The sequence below is a fragment of the Accipiter gentilis genome, chromosome 16 (assembly GCF_929443795.1).
Source record: "Accipiter gentilis chromosome 16, bAccGen1.1, whole genome shotgun sequence".
Lineage (NCBI taxonomy): Eukaryota > Metazoa > Chordata > Aves > Accipitriformes > Accipitridae > Astur > Astur gentilis.
In genome coordinates this window covers 365,430-379,970 of record NC_064895.1, presented here as the reverse complement: position 1 = coordinate 379,970, position 14,541 = coordinate 365,430, and the positions used below count along the sequence as shown (strand labels likewise).

Sequence of the window (14,541 nt, the reverse complement as noted above, 5' to 3'; positions counted from 1 at the left end):
CCTGGTTGGGACCTGTGGGGGTGGCCACCCCAAGGTGGCCAGTGGGTCCCCACATCCACAGTCCCTGTGAACTGGGGCTGGCTGGGTTGTCCCTGGTGTGGGGGCTGCGTTCACACGGGCAGGTGGACCAGAATCCAGAGCAGCTCCCCGCGCAGACGTGCTGCTCGGGAATAAAAGTCCCTTTATGCCAGAATAATTAGTGTACTCAGAGCACGCTAATTATTCTGGGATAAAAGTGACTTTTATTCCGGCAGAGTGTCCTCTCAAAGGGCCCTTTTTGCCCGCTCCTGGGGCACAATAGCTGCTCTGCTCCGTTTCCCCATCTCAGACAAAGTCCTTATTTGCGAAGCCAGCGAAATTGAGTTGACTAATGAATTAAGGCCAATGGTTTTGGCCTGGCTCCAGCGCTTTGAAAGCCTTGGCGAGCTGATGCCCATCCTGGGCAGGAGGAAGCCCAGCACCCTCCTGCCCCAGCAAAGCCCCCACGGGCTGCATTCAGCCCTGGGCTCTGCTGCTGAGCTCTGGAAGCATCCTGCCCCCTGATTCAGCTGTCCAGATGAAATGCCTATTAATCTATAATGTGCAATTGCTTTATTGCACAATGCAGGCAGGTCTCTGGAGGAAGCGTTATCAGCTTTAGCCACAAGCCATAAATAACTGCCTCCAGTGCAGAACACTATATTCTGTTTGGGTTCCCAACTGCTGAGGGTATAAACATCCCACTTCTTATTGCTAGAATAAATAAAGGGAATAAAACCTTCTGAGCAGGTACAGGAGGCAGGGGGGCCTCCGCACCAGCCCCCTGGCTGGTAGGGGCTCCTGCCTGCAGCCGCTGCCCCCTCCCCATCCCTTGTCTGGGGAAGGAGAGGGGCCAGCGCTGGCAGAGGGGCGGGGGGGAGTGGGGCATCCCCCCAGCAGGGATGGCTGCTGGCCAGGGACGGCTGCAGCCCGTCCAACTGCACCAAGAGGACTTAAGCCCCTTTCTCTTGGCTGCAAATGCTTTTTTCCTTTTTTTTCCTTTTTTTTCTTTTTTTTCTTTTTTTTAATTTAAATTGCAGATAAGCTGCAAAAAGAGAAAGAAATCAAAAAAGCATGATTTTTTCCTTGAAACACCCTCCACTGTGTGGCTGGAGCCTGCCCCTTCTGCCCTTCCCCACCATGTTTTGTATGATCAAGCTTTTTTTTTTTTTTTTTTTTTCTTTTTCCCAGTTCTGAAAATGCTATGGATTCGTTTCATCTGGTTCCATCTCCTGCCATTTTTCAGCTCATTCTTCTAAGGACCTCTATGTGGGGCCAGAGGCAGGAGGGGGATGAGGAGGATCGCACTCCAGCGCAGATCTCCCAGCTTCTGAATTTGGTTTAAAATGCAAATCTTTTTTTTTCCCCCCTTTTTTTTCCCCTTTTTTTTTTCTTTTTTTTTTTTTTCTAATGCATTTCATCTGAAGGCGGCGGAGCTGCCGGAGCCTTGGGAGCGAGAGGGGAAGGGGCTGGGCGGGCGGGGGAGCGCATTCCTCTCAGCGCGTCCAGATTTCCTGATGCGTGTTCGCATTTAAATCGTCTCCCCCTGGATCTGTTTGAAGTCAGGTGACCGCGGTGCTGTCGGGGATGAAAGCAGCCCTTGGGAGCCACAATATGATTTTATTCCTCTTCCCCCTCCCTGCCAGGGATGGATGCTTTTGGGCAGCCTCCATCTTCCATCCTCCCTTGGGGGCATGTTCTCTTATCCATCGTCCTTCTTCCCCTGGTCTTCCCTCCCCTCTCCTCCTTTGTCTGAGTTTGGGAGGCAGCGATGGCTGGTCCTGCAGCCGGTGGAAATCCCATCCCGGTGCACGTGGTGGAGGTGTCAGGGACAGAGCCGAGGGTGCTGAGGCGTCTCCCTTGCGCCCTTGGGTTGCATCGCCTCTCCCTGCCCCGGCTGTGGGAACTCTGCTGCCCGGAGGGAGCTGGGGTTGTCCCCGAACCGGAGGGGGACGTTGGGGTCCCGGGCTCCCCCTCCCTGGCGCACCCCAGGTTACCCGGTGCAGGGACCCAGTTGCTCCCAGTCTTTGCCCTGGTGTCCCCCGTGCCTGTGGGCAGGGATGGGCGTCCCTTGCCACGGGGAGCGCCCAGGCGGGCGATGAGAGGGCACGCAGCCCGCGTGGGAAGGGGCCGTCTGGGCACATGGTCAGCCTCTGGGGACAGCGGGGCCGAGGGCCGGGCTGTCCCTGGCGGGGCGATGGACTCCTTGCTGAGTACTTAAACGCTCGGTGTGGCCTTGGGGAGGCTGCTTGCGAATTTGGTAGCTCTTGGGCAGCAGATGGAAACCACCCTGCCCGTCCCTCCCGGCAGCGGGATCTGACACGTGGGGTGACAGCCCTGATTGTTCCCCACAATGGGGCAGACAGGACGGGAGCTTCCAGTTGGTTCTCAAGAGCATCCCCCTGTCAGGTCGGGGGAAGATGAGCAGAAGCCAGAGGTGAGAAAATAGGGAAGGCACTGGCATGCTACGGGATGCACCAGATCAGTGCCCAAAGCGATGGTTGGGGGTTCTGCTGGCACTTCGCTTTGGTTGGATTTTTGTTGCTGTTTTCAGCTTGCCTCCTTGGTGGTTCTAAAAATCAGGCGAGTCGCAGCAAACCCGCTCAGGAGCTCTTCTGACTGTCCTCGGCCGGGGCGCGCTTTTCTAGCCACAGCCTTTCCTATGAATGGCGTTCTGCTGCTGTTCAATGTCTCTCTGGAAAAGCGGAGGCGGGCTTTTCTTCTCAAAATTGTCTTTTTTTTTTTTTTTTAAAAAAAAAAAAGGTTAATGCCTCGTGATTTAGAAGCAATAGACAGACTTGACTTGAAAGGAAAAGGGAAAAAAAAATAATGTATTTTAAAGTCAATATTTACTTAGCAATTGGATGGGCCCTTCCCCCCCAGCCCAGCCGCGCATACCTGCGGCTTCTCCGGCGGGAATGGCTGGGAGCGCACAGCAACGTCATTCATGGAGGCGGCGGCTGGGACGGAGCAGCGGATCTGGTTTGAATCTTCCCATTCGAGGGGGCCGGATGGAAGAATGGCAAAAATGCATTTGAACTGTTTAGAGATCTTGTATTTAAACGCAAAACAAACAAATAAGCCTTCCGTTCCCCTTCCCCCTGAAAAAATGTGCCTACAAACTTTAGGTTTTGTTATTTTAAATGTCTCTATTACCCTGTCTAGCTTTTTGGAGCTGAAGGACCTGGCAAATTTACATTAGTTGTCAGTTGCAAATTCTGCACAAACTTTTGCACTGAGCTGTGCCCCTGCGGGGATTTGGGGTTTTAGCATCAGCCTCATGGCTTCTATAGCAAGCCCTAGACCCCGGGCCAAGGGAGCATGAAAGAGTCGAGGGGTGTGTGTGCTTCTGTGCTTTATCCTTTCCTGGTGTCTGTCCTGTGGCTGCAGAGAAACTGGGAAATCTGAATAGTCCTGAAAGTGCTGAAAAGGAACAAATCATGTTTTTTTCTGAAATTCAAGGACAAAGGATGGACGATGTGAGGGAGAAAAAAATGAAAGTATAAGGTGACTCTGATTTTTGTGTTTGGTTAATTGGGCAACTTGGATGATCTTCCAGCTTGGTGCCATGGGACTGTGTGCCAGCGCTTTGGGGGGGGTCGGCAGGGGACACGGGCTCGGCTGTTATTGGGGAGAGCGGCCTTGGAGTTGTGGTATGTTCTGGCCAAGTGAAGTCTTGAGAGCTGAGTCGGCAGGGAGGGGTGGTGAAGAGGAGGGACGGTGGGATGAAGACACGATGTTCAGCTGGCTGATGGGACAGGCCCTCCCCTGAGAAAGGCAATCAGCCGAAAGTGGCCAAAATGGTACTGGGAGCAGAGCAGATTGTAGCAGCGGCTTCCCCTGCACCTTGGCACGTGTTAAGCCTTCTTGGCACGTGCAGGCACACCCACCGTGCTGACGTGCTCGGGATGGTGGTGAGCTCGATGGGGCTGGAACTCGGCGGATGCCACCTTTGCTTGCTGGGGCTTCGCCGTCTCCCCCGCTCCGGGTTCTGACGGTTTCCCGCTTGGCTTCTGTCCTCCGGAACAACCTGGCAGATTTTTGTTTCACTGAGGGGAAGCGTGCACGTGCTGTGTCGGGAGCTAGGAGCGGCTGGCTGGGTGCGCCGCGGGCGTTGCTCTGGCTGGCCTGGGGGCGTGGGGGTGCCCGGCCGGGGCTCTGCAGACCACCGGCTCCCTGCTGCCCCTTGGACCCGGCTGCCGCATCCGTCCTGGCCGGCGCAGGGTGAGCTGCCAGGGCTGAGTCCGTGTGCCAGGCGGGTTTGCGGACTCCCTGTGTGCCCCGGGTGCGGGGCGAGCCCGGCTCTGTTTGCGCAGTGCTGGAGGTGTGTGCTTTGGCAGGCTCCTCGCCGTGTAAGATGGGGTGTGCGAGTGTGGAGGGGAGGGAGTAGCTGGGGATAGAGACCTGGGAGGAATGTGGAGTGGATTTATTTTTCTCCCTTTCGCGCTTTCTTCTCCCCCCCCCCCCCCCCCCCCCCGAACATCTGTTTTGCAAATCACGCTCATTCCAGTCTGTATTTATGGCCAGCGCTGTTTCCTTTGCGAAGTACTGGCCAGCCACCTCCTCCCGAGGAGGGGAGGAGGAGTTGGGCTGAAGAGGAAAGTACGGCTTGCTCAGAGAGGGAGTTCTTTAATATTTTTGTGGTTTGCTTCCAGTCTATCTAGGTTTTTATGCCATACTCATCTGTGCACTGGAGGTAATTTGGCTTCTGCTCAAGGTGAAGACCTCCTGCTCACCAGCCTCCTGAAATAGTCCCTTTAAATGGAAGTGTCGATTTCTTGCTTCAGGCAAAAATGAAATGTGTTTTGTTGTGTTTCTTTAACAGCTCTTTTCCCCAACCCGCTGCACTCTAAGCAAAGCCTCCGGCTGCCTGTTTCCGGGGGATGGCACGAGCCGCAGCCAGGCTTTTGGTCCCTGTCCTGCCGAGGAAGACCCCGCTGCTACTCCACGCCCCTTGCTGGGGGGTCTGCTCCCACCCCGTACTGGAGAAGAAGGATTCCCTTTCTTGCACCCAAATAGCCATTTTTTTTGCCACTTTTTTAGTACAATTTTTTCCCCTCTGTCCCCTTTGAATTACTTTTAAGCAGGGATCTCTCCTCCAACTGCCAAAGAGGGACGTGTTTTCCACGGACGGCTCTTGCAGCTGTCCTGGCCCCGCTCTGAGCTGGCCATTGTGCGCTGCATGAAGGCGCCTTTATTCTCCGACCCGGAGCTGGAGCTCCGCTCTCCGCTGCCATTGCCGCTTCTGCTGGTGTGGCCGCCTGGCTTTCGGAAAGGAATTTGGCTCCGTGTGAAGGATGCATTAACAGATACCTTTTCTAATTGTCCACCTGGCACTGAGGCATCTCGACACTTACTCCGGGGCCATTTAACTCACTGGGAACATGCTGTGCAAGAACAGAAAGTGCGTGGGGTTGCTGAGGAGCCTGGAGAGCTGGCTGCCGAGAGGGGAAGCGATCTCCTTCCCTCCTCCTGCACGGACCCGCAGTGGCAGCTGTCATGCAAAAGCCGCTCTAGAAGGCGCGGGCCTCGTGCTGCTGAAGCTGTCCTCGTGTTTGGGAATAGCAGAGGGGGGACGATCAGTGGTTTGAGCCATGTTTGGGTGCGGCTTTACAGGTTAACATGCCCTGGGGCATCAAGGGGTGGCAGGACTGCTCCCGGGGGTCTGCCTGCGCCAGGGGAAGGACTGAGCTGGAGCATCGCCACCTCTGAGAGTGGGTGGGTGTCAACGGGGTACGTGTCCTTGGGGGTGGCTTTCCCTGAGGAAAGCCATGACATGTATGCAGCCTGACAAAATGCGCGCGAGCGATGTTTCAGTGCTCGGAAGAAATCCCACGTGTTCTGCTCCTGTGTGTGGGAGCCACTGCTAGCGCCAGGAGAACCTGCTCTGCTCCGGTCCGAGTGCAGCCAGCCCTGGAGATGGGGCTGCTCTGCAGGGTGTAGGTGCTGGTACTTAGGGATGACTCCTTCGAGTGAGGGGCCAATCTGACGTGCTGCTGGTGAGCGTCTCTGCTCCAGGACCGGTATCTCCAGTGCAAAACAAGATCCTGTCCTGCCTCTGGCTTCTCCTCCTGTGTAGACGCAGCCCAGAGGACTGTGAGCAACTGGGATGGGGCAGCAGGCTGGGAACCGCTTGCCAGGGGTTTGCCCTCTTCTTGTAAGTCTGCCCGCTCCCCTCGGGGGGCAGGAGGCAGGTAAGAGGCTGGGAGTTGAGCTCGACCTGGGGGGAGATGGCAACCGCTGTTGGCCCACTGGGTGCCTGGGTGCTGGCTGCGGTTGGCTGGATGGTTGCGGCAGCCGTAGGTCACTTTGTGGCTGCTGGAGACCTGGAAGGATGAAGGAGAGCAGGAAATCCAAGGGAGTGTCGGTTCTTTGCTGTGGTTTTCTTAATGAATCTTGCATTTGGTACGCTTGTGGCTGGGAGACGGAGGTGGAAGATGAGCTTCTCTGGGAAGAGGGGGTGGCAGAGCCAGCTTTGGAGGAGAGCTTGTTGCAGGAGGCTCCTGTCCCCGAGCTCCCAGCCCTGCACTGCTGTGTCCTGCAGGAGGAAGGGGAAGGGCTTGGTCTCTGTCGCCTCTGGCCTAAAGAAGGTGTGGAGGGGGAGGCATCTGCTCATAACAGGGGATGTTTCATCCATTTTGGTATGTCCAGTCTCCATCTTGATTGCACTGAGCTCCCCGTCATGGTGTCGAGCCTTTCCCTCTAAGCAACAGCTCCAATGCTACCAATGCTGATGCTTTAAAGACAGAAGGGAAGCGAGGTTTGTGGGAGGTGGTACTCTTCAATCAAACCAAATGACATCAAACAAAGCCCTTTTGCAGGTCTGAGGAATAATTAGCATCATTACACAGTGGGGAGAGTTTCCTCCCACCCCGTAGGAACCAGGATTTGGACTGGGGACTGAACCTTCCCCATCCTCTTCCCTCGCAGCATCCCTGCTGCAGACCGGACAGGAGCTGCCTGGACCTGGCTGCGGCATTTCCTTCACATGGCAGGAGCTGGAGAGAAATCACGGCACCTTCTCTGCCTGTCAGGAGCCTGAGGGCGAGCTGGGTCATGAAACGCGTGAAATGAGCTGCAGCGCTGGCAGCAGCTCCTGTCTGTGGCGCTGCTTGGTGCGGCTGCAGCGAGGCAGATGCAGAGACCCTCCTTCCATGGGCTGAGCAAAAATTTAAGTGGATCCTTGGAGCAGGGAATTTAGCAGAAGACTAGGGATGACACAAGATAAATGTTTAGGGAATTGCATGTGTTTGACTGCCTTTGCTTTTAACAAACATTCACAGTTGCGTTTCGTTAGGTTTTCAAGATTTCCTGCCTTCCCCAAGGGCTCAGGCTCGCTGTTCCGAGCAACAGCTGCAATCGGCGTGGAAGTGTTCACTGCAGAGAGCTGGATCTCTGGGAAGAAAGTGCAATGCTGAAAGACTGGCAAGAAGATAGCCTGAGCCGGTGGGGCTGTGGGTGCCGGGCTCTGCTGCATGCTGGGGCAATGGCCCTCGCCTGGGAGCCCCTGGCACGGTGGGTCAGGTTCGAAGCAGGCACGGCTTCACTGTATTTTGACCCTTCCCGACTGCAGCTCTTACTTGAACGTCTGCTGCCGGCCCTGCTTTGACATCACCTATGAGCCAGCTGGCTTTGGTACCCTCCATGTGTGTTACATGTACGACTACATGGTTTTTTCTCACGTTTGGTGCTGCCCCCGCCACTGTGGATTGGCCAAAAGAGACCTTGGTGCAGTGCAGGCTGACTGGCAAAGTGCAGCCTGACAGTGCCGGGGGTGGGCGAGGGTCTCTGCCTTCCCTTCTAACCTTGACCCTTCGGTGAAGGGGGGGGTCACACAGCCTGTGCTCAGGGGGTTGCAGTGCGCCCCAATAGCAGCCTGTGCTTGGGGGGGGTGCATTGACCCCCAATAGCAGCCTGTGCTCAGAGGGGTGCAGTGACACCCCCCCCCCCCCCGCCCCCCCCATTGCAGCCAGCCTCCTCGAGGTGCCAATTTTGGCGGGGGCAGAGCACACCCCGGTCTGGAGCTGCCTGGGGGCGAGGGCACCGGGGCTCTCCCCAAGCCTGCTCCCATTGCCACGGGTCAGGCCAGTTATGTGCTTTAGGTTTTCCTCCTGGTTTTTGTTCTGACTTTGTTTTATTTCGGCGTATCCCAGGAGGGAGGTTGACCCTCTCCCCTGGGAGCACCATCCTGGCCGTGCACGTGTGTGTTTCCTGGGTGCAGGATGGATGGAAAAACCATCCTGCTGCTGGTGGTGCTGTCTTAGTGATTTAAAAATGTTACTTTTTAATTTGTTCTCATTTGGGTTTTCTTATTTTTTTCCCTGTCTTTTTTACTGTCTAGCATAGAAAATAAACTGCCTTTGGCTCCCAGGAGCTAATTCATCCAAGTTAAATGATCTTTAAAATCTGTTAGCGCATCATGGATCTCGGTTCCTGTTTTCTCGCAGTGTAATTAATGCTTCAGTTTAAATTTTCTCCTTTCCTTAGGGGCAAGGTTGATGGATCTGATGCCAGGCTAAAACTTTCGCTGAGCCGTTAGAAAGAAATCAAACTAAAAGCAATCTAGTCCTTAATTTAAATTTTTTTTTTTTTTAAATAACTTGTCTTTGGGAAGAAACTGATCTTGTTTATTATCATTATTTCTTTTCTCATCCAGCACCGAAGACATGTAGCCCTAAACAGTTTGCATGCAAAGATCAGATTACGTGCATATCTAAGGGCTGGCGCTGTGACGGGGAAAAGGATTGTCCGGATGGCTCAGATGAATCACCCGATATATGTATGTATGCCTTTCCTTCCTAATAATGTTCTTTTGGTTTTGTTTCATCCATTCTCATTGCACGGTCGTTCCAGGGTCCCGAACAGGCGTCACTGCACAACTGCTCTACCTCAGCTCCTGTTTCTCCCGGAGTACCAGGAGTCCACAGCACCTCTGAGGGGGGGTGGGTGCCACTCGGGGCAGGAGTCCAAGCCGTCCATCTGTCCGTCCTCCCTTTATCTCCCTAGCTGCTGCTCCCGGGGCCTCTGGCTCTGGGGCTGTGATCCATCGTAACAAAACAGCCTCCTGGGAACAGGGTATTACTGATTTATTTTTTGTTTCCATCAAAACTGATTTACGTGAAGAAGGCAGAGTCCTGGAGGCGAGGATGCAGCGAGCCGTGGTGCTGGGCAGGGGCTGCGCCTGCTCGGGGTCACCTCTGACACAGCTGCATCCCTTCCTTGAGTGGCTGTGCCTCCAGTGCCTGGCATTTAACGGGTGCTTGGAGCGAGGGCTGGGCTGAAGGGAAGAAGGAGATCTTTGGGAGCCCTGGGGAACAGCCAGGGAAAGCAATGTCGCTTTCCCCAGATGTGTTTGGATTCGGGTGCAGTGTTGGTTTTACTGGTTTTGTCCTGGGCTGTTGGAGCTGCTCTGCTGCAGTGGTGCTGGTGGCCCCGGCGCTGGGGATGCTCCCGCAGCAGATGGGGCAGTTGGGTCTCAGTCCAGAAGCAAATGGGGAACCGGGATGGGTTAGATGGGGTGCAAGGGCTGGAGGTGGGGGGGGGGGGGGGGGGGTGTCCGCACGGGGGAGCGAGCCAGAGCCATGCTGGTGCCGGGGGCTCTGCAGGGATGGTGGGTGTGCTGGTCCCAGTGCACCGTGCTGTGCCAGGGGCTCTGCTCTGGCTGGGCTGGAGCAAGGAACCACCTCTCCCCATGTCCTGGTTTCTCCCTCTGTCTGATGAGGGAGCCTTTGCTGCCCTTGTTGCCTCACAGAAGCAGCCTCATTAGGGTTGTTTTACTGTGTCAGGAACGCAGCCTTGAGATGCTGGGTCTGCAGGACAGCCACAGCTGGGTTCATCCCTGCCACTGCTCACCAGTGACCAGCAAAATCCTCTCATCCTCTGGCCCAGAGATCCTTCCCAGACTTCTGCTTCATGCTGTACTTGGCATAAAGGTCTCCTCCAAAGCAGTTTCTGGTTCGGCACCGGGGTTATTTATTTCTTAAGGCAAAATGATGCAACCATCCCCTCCGTGGGAGGGATGAGGGGGCTGGGATGGGCTGTCTGGCTCCAGTCAATCAGCAGCCCTGGAAAATTACTGCGGGAGGACTCAGAGGCCCTTCCCTGGCTGGAAGAAATCCGTCCTGATTGACGTATTCCGCTTGCTGTGTGTGTCTGCGCTCGCTTCATCGCCCCCCCCACCCCCCATCCATACGGACAGGTGAATGGAAAATGAACCCCTTGGATACTTTTCCCTCTTCTCCCTCTTCCCCTTTCTTTACTGCGAAGGCACCGCTGGTGGGGGCTGGCAGAGTCTCCCCCCTGGACAAGGAAGGCAGAGCTGCTGCCTGTTCTGGCTGCTCTCACCCTGGCAGGAGCTGGAAAGCATCAGTGTCCTCTGCAGTGGGGCCGTGAGCATCCCCCACCACTGCCCGCCCGGCCCTTCCCCGATCCCTGCTCCGGTACCATGTGGGTGCTGGGAGCAGTGTCCGGCTGTTCTGCAGATGCACCTCGTGTCTGTCCGTGCGGCAGTTGTGGCCTCGGGGGTGGGGGGTGAGGTAGGAAGATGCTCTCAGGTTTGCTCAGAGTCCCCTGAGGGCTCGAGCACCCACAGCTCCTGCTGGAGGAGGGAGCCTTGTTCCCTGGGGGGGGTGCAGGACCCCCGCTAACCATGTGCCCCTCAGTACGTGCTCGGCGCTTTCAGGACAGGCAAGTGGGAGCCTCTTGTGAGGCACAGACCAAAGCCCAGCATGTCCTCTCTCCTCGCCCTGCTGCTGCCTGTAGGACAGGGTCCATGAGTTTCCATCACCACCGCAGACACTAAACTTTGGAAATGCTCTTTTCCTGGGGAGCGGTTCCCTCCCCAGCTTCAGAATCGACTGCTGCAGTTTGGGGACCTGGAAAGGCTTGACCTTTCCAAGGGTCTCTGCTCACCTTCCCCAAGTTCCCCCTTCAAGCCCCAAGACCGTGTTAGCCTGGGGAGCACCAGGAGGGAGCCAGAAGGATGCTGCACCCTCCGGGACGTGGAGGTTGGGGTCAGCCGCCATCGCTGCTGGCTCCTCTGCAGTAGTGGCTGGGCAGTGCTTGCTGCGGTGCTGGTGCACATCTGACCTGGTGCTCACCCATCTTTGCCTTTCCCATGGGCAGGGGTTATGAATGGAGGTTGCTGCCTGCCTGCTCCTGCCCAGGCTCGCGCGAGTGGAGTGTGACCTGTCAGCACACGCAGGGCACGGAGCCCAGTATCACCAGGATTGCCAGGCAAGCTTTTCTCACGCCACTTCGGCACCGGGGCTTCCAGCAGGCTCTCATCCTCCTTATCTTTTTGGCAGGAAGAGAATGACTTTTATTACTATTAATCTCTTTTTTTTAAGCCCAGGCTGCAAACACGGCTCTTGCACGCTGCTTGGCGCACCCTTTCGCGCCCCAGCAGCGCGGCAGGGTTATTTACATTGCACTAATGTACTCATGTCAGAGTCTCTTGAAATGCTGTGTATTATACGTGAGGTTTTCCTCCCTGGGGAATCCTTTTAAGTATTTGCTGGCTTTGCTTACGTGTTAGCTGAGAATAGGAAGAGTTCCCTTTCTGAGCTCAGTGCTGTGCTTGTGTCTGTGTGAGTGGCTTGTACCCGGTTCTTGCCCAGTCTGTTGGTTTTTCACTCCATGGAGCTTTCCCGGGGGGAAAAAAACTTGGACAAGAGCCTCCACCCTGTTGAAGATCAAAGGAGATGAGGGTCTCTGAGAAATGAATTTGCCGTGGCTGAGCTACGGCCATCGTCTGGCCGCTGCATCCTGGCTGGCCTCCTGCCTGGAGCTCTCCCAGCTCAGCTGGGTGCCCTGGCCAGGCTGGGGCTTTGCCTGCGAGCCGGACAGCTGAGCTGCCGGCATGTGTTTCTCCAGCCACGCGACACTTGCACCGTTTGCTTTGCTGCAGATGAATCTGCGGGTCTGCGATCTTTGGTCGCTCAGATGTTTGCGAGGATTCAGCATCAAACGGTTCATCCGTCTGAGGGTTCAGCAGGTCTCAAATCCCTTGTCTCGCCACACTCGCCCAGTGCTGGATCTCTCGATGGCACGGCCCTGCTCGGGTTCAAATGCGTCTCGAGCGAGCCTGTCGTCTGCAAAGCCTTTGCTTTCCTCTTCCTGCAGTGCTGGCGCCGGGCGCAGCTGGGAGGCAACAACAGGACCTTCCCTGCCTGAGCTCTGCCAGTGCTCAGCTGCTGGCACTGCTGTCCGTACCGGTGGGGTGAGCGGGACTGTCCCGCTCCCAGCGCCTCCTGCCTGTCCCCTTGTTGCGTTCCCCCATGTCTGTGTCTCTTTGGGCTGTTGCCAAATCAACAACAGGCTACATTTACAGGAGGAAGCATTGCTTCTCTTTCCTTCTTTTTTTTTGTTTTTTTCCAAGTGGGTTTTAGAGGTTAAAAATTCCTGTCTAATTCAGCTCCTTGGGTTGTACCACAAGCTTGTCACATGTAATAAATTGGCTCATTTATTAGTGTGCCAACACAGTCAAAAGCAAACAAAGTGGCTGATAGATTAATCCTGCCCTGTTTGTGATAAGTAGTTTGATCCAGGCTCTTTGCAGGGGAATAATGGACATGGCAGATCAGTTTTGACTGACGAACTATGCATATTTCAGTACCTTCATTTTTTGTCCGTATATTGGTATTACTTGATTAACCCTTAATTTGCAATTACTCAGTGCCCAGATAGCACTGTTATTCAACCCCCTGTGAAAAACAAAAGTTGTGAAAGTGGCACCTGCTAAGAAATTCTCCTGGGAATTGTCTGCTGGGTGCCCTGGACTGGGGCTGGGAAAGAGGAGAAGCCCGTGTCTGTGATGGCTGCGACAGAGCCCAGGAGTCCTGAGCTCCATATCCCCCCTGGAGGAGCCCATCACCCCAGTGCCAAGCCAGTCGGCTAACTGGAAACATACTGGAACGCATTTGACATGCAGCCTGTGCGCAGCGGAGTGATCTGGAATCTGGAGCCCATTAGATTTCTGTAGTTTGGGCACCCCTTGTGCAAGAAGGGGGACGCGTGTGTCAACAGCCCAGAGTTAGTCACTTCACACAAAATGAACAAATGAAAGGGGATGAAGGTTTCACCGTGGCAGGTTGGGGAACCTTTCTGCAAGGTGTGGTGTTTGTGCGCTCTTAGCAGCGGATTTTGTGGGCTGCTCCTGCTGTGGGAACCTCCCTGCGCATCTCTGCAGGAGCAGCAGTGTGCCAGGCTGTGGGGCAGCTTGTTGAAGATGTACTGCTGGACTTTAGTTCTGCAAAGGCTTTGGTGCATTTGTGAGGGGCAGAGGAGAAACCCAGCCTAATTCATCTGCTCCTCGAGTAGCAATTTGCTGTTTCGTAGTCTGGAGGATGGAGGATGGAGGGATGGGTGTGCAAAGGTGTCTGCGTGGGACGTGCTGAGGGGTCTTGTGCAGGGTCAGGAAAACCATGGGGTTGCAGCCAGCAGGTCCTGTCCATCCCTCATCCAAACTCCCCTCAGCCCTTGCCCCGCGGAGCAAGATGGGCTCCTCCACCATCGCCCTCCTTGCTGCCGGCTGAGCTGCGGGGCATGCAGGCAGCGCAGGCAGCACGAGCCCTGCCTGTCCCTGGGGCAGTGCCCCCACAACTGCCTCCTGCAGAAGGGGCTCAGACTAAACTGGAGAAGCGTCCATCTGAGAGGAGCCACCCCCAGGCTTTAACTTCAGTCTCCCATTAGTTATGCCAACTGTGCGCTGCCAACAGCGTGCTGCGGCGCAGGGACGGCAGCAGGGTGGTGGGAGATGAGGCTGAGGGAGAAGCGTCAGTGCAGCCCTGGGGTGGGATTGAGCTGCTGGGCTGGAGGCAAGAGTCAGGGCTACCCCCACCTGCCTGGGGTGTTTGTGGTCCCAGCGTTCCTCCCCTGGGGTTTGCAGTCCCACTTCCACAGCCAGTGTGCTGCTGAGAGCCTTTAGCCCCCACTGGAGCAGCACCTGCTGGGAGCCTGAGGATTAAGGTTAAAGGCATGTGTAGTGTAGCTCAGCAGTGACAGCTTGCAGGGAGTGAAACTGAGCCCTTGCTGGCCGGGAGCGTGTTGGCGGGGCAGGAACTGTGCTGGATGAGCATGTGCTGGCACACAGAGCGCTGGGCTGGACCCCGCAAGCTTCGTGTGATGTAACGCTCCTCTCCAAGGAGAGTTTAAGCTTATTTAGGACAAACTCCATCAGTAGAGTCTTAGATGAAGGTGACTGCTGGTCTCAATAGCTGTCTAAATCGGGACCATGCCTGGACAAAGCACTCGGTGTGTGATGTGGTGCAGGTGCCCTTCTCGGGGCTCACCCAGCGCTTTGCCTGCTGCAAAGGACAGGGTGGTCCGTGGGGAGCTCGGGGAGCTATTTCTGCCACCATCCCTGCTGCAGTGGGGCTGATGTGCTGCCCGCCCTGCTGATGTGGGCAAGGCGTAAACAGCCACTGTCTCCTCATAAAATGGGATTTTAGTATTTCGCTTGCGTGCTGCCGTTGACTCAGCAGAGGCGTGTTGGTGGCTCCAGTGAGAGCTGGCAAAACGCTG

At 55.7% G+C, this 14,541-nt stretch overlaps 1 protein-coding gene across 8 annotated transcripts in view; it reads left to right on the top strand.

The window, feature by feature from the left end:
* Positions 1-14,541, top strand: part of LRP1 (LDL receptor related protein 1) — a 91,314-nt gene that overhangs the window by 9,667 nt on the left and 67,106 nt on the right. For 6 of the 8 annotated variants that reach the window (XR_007508276.1, XM_049818372.1, XM_049818370.1 and 3 more), the window contains exon 2: positions 8,675-8,797. The exons of 1 other annotated variant lie outside the window; for it this stretch is intronic. Coding sequence is in view for 6 of the 7 variants with exons in the window: in XM_049818372.1 (XP_049674329.1) it covers positions 8,675-8,797 (123 nt within the window). In the remaining variant the exon portion in view is untranslated. Of the gene's footprint in view, positions 1-7,402; positions 7,534-8,674; positions 8,798-14,541 lie in introns of those variants that run through there. One more of the 8 variants, XM_049818371.1, reaches the window with a different exon arrangement.